Source organism: Babylonia areolata, chromosome 12 (assembly GCF_041734735.1).
Source record: "Babylonia areolata isolate BAREFJ2019XMU chromosome 12, ASM4173473v1, whole genome shotgun sequence".
Lineage (NCBI taxonomy): Eukaryota > Metazoa > Mollusca > Gastropoda > Neogastropoda > Buccinidae > Babylonia > Babylonia areolata.
In genome coordinates this window covers 5,141,709-5,147,127 of record NC_134887.1, presented here as the reverse complement: position 1 = coordinate 5,147,127, position 5,419 = coordinate 5,141,709, and the positions used below count along the sequence as shown (strand labels likewise).

Below are 5,419 nucleotides of genomic sequence, written 5' to 3'. Positions count from 1 at the left end.
GAACTCTTCCGGTTTGGTTTGAATAAGAGTTTCTACCCTTTAATCGAAACCAAAAGTGACAGTGACCATACGAACGACAAAACTACGTCCGCAAGCGACAAACGCAGATTTGCACGGACGTACGTTTGACGTCCGCAGGCAGAAATGTGATACACACACACACACACACACACACACACACACATCGCCTTTACTGAACCTAACACGGACTAAACCAACAAAGTCCCCTTACTTTTTCCGCATTGGACAGGTCACGAGCCTCAGCATAAAATCTAAAACGAAGAAAGCGATGGTGATGTAGCGGAGAATTAGCTGCCACGTGTCAGGAAACGTGACAACCATATAGTGCACTGGGGATACCTCGTTGTAGGTTTCAGTCAGAGTCGTGTTATGGGCATCCAGGTACCTTCTGAACTTGTCTGTGGGCACCCGGAAATAAGGATCCGTCTCGAAGATGAAGTTAAAGATGGACATGAAGACGAAGATGAAGAAGATGAAGCTCCAGATCTGTATGTGACGAGAAAAGAGCTGAGAGAAGTAGGTCAGCGGGTACTGTTGAACGGTGGCCTGGTGGTAATGTGCCCGACTTAAGACCCATAAATGGACTGTGATTTTAATCCCCCCCCCCACCCCCCAGCTTCCTTCACTAGATCTTGAGTCATGGTCTGGATGCTAGTCATTTGGATGATAAACTGAGGTCCCGTATGTAACATGCACTCAGCACAGGTGAAGAAACGCATGGCAACAAAAGGGTTGTTCCTGGCAAACAGAAAAATTCACTTTGACAATAAAAACAAATACACATTCAGACCAAAACAAACAAACTTATGGTGGTGATGCGCAAAAACAATATCCCAGGAAGTGGCCTGAATTTTACACAGAAATATATCATGACAAAAAGTGATAACAATACTAATAGTAATATACTACCACTGCTACTTTGATCGAGTGGTCAGGGTATGATTCCCTGTTTCATCTGGTGCTGTGTCCTTGGGAATGCACTTTACTGTGATTTTCCTCACTCCACCAAGGGGTGAATGGGCACCTGAGTTTGGTTTGAGAGAGTTACAACAGTGGAAGGAGAGGACTGGGTCCTGCCTTTCTTTGCTGAGCTCCAACAACATGTGGATGAATTCAGTGCTTCAATGGCTGTAAAACGTTATGGGACTTTCAACCTATTTAACTACAACTACTCCTTCTACTGCTGCTACTACTATTACTACTACTACGACTGCTACTACTGCCACGACTACTGCTACTACTACTAATGTTGGAAAAAAAATTTTAAATGCTATTGAGAAGATGGAAGATATCAAATGGCAAAATCCATATAAAGGAGATGGTGTCTTGTGGTATATGTCAACAACTTTGGGAAGAGAAGGAAAATGGTTTGCTGTTAACATTTGCTGGAAGAGAGGAAAAGAGTTCAAACTGTGAACATGAGGAGGAGGGGAAGTGGTAGTCGATAGAGAAGAGTGAAGGGGTTAAGTGTTTGTGGTGCTGGTGTTGATATTTAAGGAAAGAGAAGGGAATGTGTAAAAGAATCAATAATGCAAAATAAGAGAGTATGACTGATGTGGGATTTTAAATGTCAACATCTGTGAAAAGGTTACGGACATGTGAAGTTAGAGACTTAACTTAACTCACTCTCTACTGAGTATTGTCATGGCAGTATTCTTATGCTGATCACTCGCTTGCTGAGGACTCCTACAGTGCTTGTGACCTTCAAAAATTTATATGCCTGATGCAGCTTTGAAGAGACCATGCAGACTGGATCCCGTCTTGCCTTATCAGCATAACTTAACTTCAGACGAACAACTGTTATTGGACAATCTCTCTCAGTTACTGAGGTTTCGATCTGTTTCTTTTATTTTTTTCATTCTTTTTTTTTGTTGCAACTTTGACTGATGGCATACACATGTGCCAGTGGTGTAACAAGATCTAAAACGTTTTCTTTGAAACAAATTGGTAAGTCATGCTGTTGGGTTATGTGATTGGAAGAGATGGTTCTGATTTGAAAACGAATTTTTGAAGAACAGCTGTTTCTGTCCATAGGGACATATATATACACAGAGAGACAAAAAGCGACAGACAGAGGCAGACAAGTATACAGAAATATTGACAGATTGGGAGGCAGATGCAACTGAAGAGACAGATACAGAGAAACGGACAGAGAAAATATTCCTCATATCCCCCCAATATAAAATGCACACACACATGCCCACCACCCTTATACCCATACCTTAGAAGCTAGCGAGTCGAAGGAAAGTTGCAGCATGTTCCACAACCTCAGTCTCCAGCTCGTGGCTCCCTTGACCACAGCCTCCGGGAAAGAGGTCTGAAAGAGCTTGTGCATCTCAGCCATAGCATCCTTCTGGTTCTGGTGCTCTTTGAATTTCTTCCAGCAGCAGGCGTTCATAAGCTTGACTGGAATCTCCCAAAACTCCAGCTCCTCCTCCACCTTCAGTTAAAGCTGATATGTTTTATTTTACCATAAAATGTTGTAACTAATGTTTCTATGCCTGTAATTGGTGGGTTTTTTTTGTTTTGTTTTGTTTGTATTTTTGGGGTTTTTTTTTTGTTGTTGTTGTTTTTTGCCTTACTTGCTTGACCTTACTTGTATGTGTTTTTTGTTGTTTTGTTGTTGTTGTTTTTTTAATAACAAATTGGTATTGCTTCTATTGAGTTCACCACCTTATATGTTTATTATGCCGTGCACATGTGTGTGCAAGAAACTATCATTGGATGCGTGTGATCATAATAAAATTATGAGGCTTGCGCATGAGTGTGTGTGTACACTCACACATATTCGCGCGCGCGTGTGTGTGTGTGTGTGTGTGGTTTGAATAGTGGCAAGATACTGTATTTATCAGCCTTACTTTACTATGACTTCACTGTGTGTAATTTTGTCATGCATACTGTATGCCATATGCTACTGTTCTGCTTATATGTCTGTATGTATCATAGTTCACCACAACTATTTTGATTTACTGAAATAATACATTCATTCTGCTTCTGATTCTATTACCAGGCTGTAGCAGATGTTGGATGGCAGATGGAGCTCCCCCTTACGGTACAGGTCCAGAACACTGTTCATAATCTTGGGGTTCCTATCGAAGAAGAACTTCTCCATTCCGCTGTTCTTGCGTGGCTGGCCCTTCTCCTGGACCAGTCTGCCGAGTCGGGTGTTTGGTAGCTTCATCAGGGTGTCCCTGGTGGTTCGGAACTTCTTGCCACCCACATCCAGTATGATGGAACTGGCCGGCACAAAAGTCCAAAGACTTAGTGAATACAAATATCTGGGAACGATTACTGAAGTTAAACTCAGTTTTACATCCATACATACAAATCCAAAAGAAATGCCAGTCCCGCATCTACTGCTTACAGAAGGTCAGGAATATTCAGGTCTCCTGGGTTTTAATCGCTCCTTCATTTGCACTTTCTCTACAATGCGATGGCACAGAAGTTAAAACGTGAAGAACAACAATCTACTGAGCAAATTTGTAAATGTGTCCAGCAATATTGTTGATGTCAAATCAGAACTTCTAGATCAGCTGTGCAAATGGTATGTGAAACAAAAAATCAACACAGATCATAAGCAATGACAGCTATGCTTTTCTCAAAGTACTAAGAACTCATACCTTCAATAAACGATATTGATTTTACAAACAAAAAATTCTTGAAAACCAAAACACTTTTATAGCACAGTCAATTTTAGTTCTTAAGTAACTTATTAATCTTGGCATGCATCCGTCTTTATAATAATTCATTAATTTTGTCCTTGTGTCTCTCTTTCCGTGTGTGTGTTTGTGTGTGTGTGTGTGTGTGTGTGTGTGTGTGTGCAGGCATGCATGGATGCCTATGTGAACTATATTCATTGTATTGATTTCAAATACTGTTGAATCTTATATGTCTTCGTTTTAATGATACCTATATAGTATGATATTTATGTCTGTTCTCTTACTGTGAATAGTACATGTTGTTTTGCAGTTATTGTTTGAGAGATCATATTAACTTTGTATTTATACATTTATGTTTATGTCTTCATACTAAATGACTGTGAAAGTAGTGTGATTACTGCACGTTTATAGTTGTAATTATTGTATGATATTTTGCATTTCATCATTTTATGTCTTCTGTGTATTTATATTGATTGACTGTGATTCTCGTGTAACTAGTTTTTGTGCACCACAAATGAATATTTTATATTGGGATAAAGTATTCTGTAATCTAAGTAAAGAGAAAGAGGGGGTTGAGTAAGAGATGAAAGAAGAAGAAGAGAAACAATAACAATACTAACAAAAACAATGCAGCAGCAGCAGCAACACCATCATTTTCAGCATCATGATCATCACCATTACCACCAAACAACAACAATGATAATAGCAACAAATTGATCACACATTTCCCAACAAGACACTCAATTAAAACTGACAGACAGGAGGATGGTACAGATCATCAACCTTTAAAAACACCCACTGAACCCTGTCTCAGCACTTACAGGTGATCTGGAGGATTGACCTCGGAGGAAAGGAGTGGCTCTGGGACTTCATCTATCAATTTTCTCTCCGCTTTCTGCTGTGCCTTGTTGGCCGAATCCTGCTGAGGTCTGTCTGGTGAAAGTTGACCACGAGACATCCGTCCCGTGTTTGCCTGTGGTTCTGCAGGTGCGTCGACGGGTTTAGTAGCCATGGGGTAGGTGTTACCTTTGGTAGCTGGGTCAGACGGAAATCCCCGTCTTTCTTGTCTTTTTCTGTCTTTTCCCTCTTTCTTCTTCTATTTTATTTCTGGTTTCCTGTAATGGACATGAGAAATGCAAAATAAGTCTCTGTGTGCGACTCGAAAAGGGGAAAATCCTTTTGAGACATTCTTTCCTTTTGGTATTGCGTGATTGTTATACAGATTTTCCTTTTTTATGAGGGAAGGATGAAAACAAGGCAAATGTGCTTTTTCTTTTTTACCACAAAAGTTCTTTCGTTCTCTCTCTCTCTCTCTCCAAATATCTCAGATCAAAGGGTCACTTAGAAAAGGTGGCTAAGCGTGAATGGAAATGCATTTTATCCTCTAACCCTGTTATGTTACACTTTTTTTTTCTCATTTTCCTTCTTTTTGGTTTCAGCTGTCTGTGTTTGTTAAAGATTTCAAACTATGAATATGTCAGTTCCATTTGAAGTTTTCCCAAAGAACTGGTATGATTCCCTGTCTTTGCTCCGCTATGCTAGCTCCAGTTTTCTCAGCCCTATCTGCCCATACGTCGTACAGATTTTTTCCCCTCAAGGCCTGACTAAACGTTTGGGATACGCTGCTGGTCAGGCATCTGCTTAGCTGAATCGCAGACATGCTGTAGCTTACATGGATTTGTCCGAACGCAGTGACGCCTCCTTGAGTTACTGAACTCAGATAAATGGAGAACACTGAG

General features: G+C 40.4%; 1 protein-coding gene across 1 annotated transcript; it reads right to left on the bottom strand.

The window, feature by feature from the left end:
* Positions 1 to 228: 228 nt before the first annotated feature.
* On the bottom strand, positions 229 to 4,692 carry LOC143288254 (voltage-gated potassium channel KCNC4-like). The gene is made up of 4 exons (XM_076596603.1): positions 4,502 to 4,692; positions 3,029 to 3,257; positions 2,243 to 2,461; positions 229 to 567 (listed from the first exon to the last, which is right to left on the bottom strand). The coding sequence occupies exons 1-4, from the start codon at positions 4,690 to 4,692 to the stop codon at positions 229 to 231; spliced, it is 978 nt and encodes a 325-aa protein (XP_076452718.1).
* Between the last annotated feature and the right edge of the window lie 727 nt (positions 4,693 to 5,419).

Bases quoted from the DNA above. Each gene is read 5' to 3' on its own strand.
- LOC143288254 (XM_076596603.1), bottom strand. From the start codon at position 4,692: ATGGCTACTAAACCCGTCGACGCACCTGCAGAACCACAGGCAAACACG. The intron at 2,462-3,028 runs GTAATAGAATCA...CTTTAACTGAAG, and splicing joins CCAACATCTGCTACAGCCTG to GTGGAGGAGGAGCTGGAGTT. The intron at 568-2,242 runs GTATGGGTATAA...CATTACCACCAG, and splicing joins TCGACTCGCTAGCTTCTAAG to GCCACCGTTCAACAGTACCC.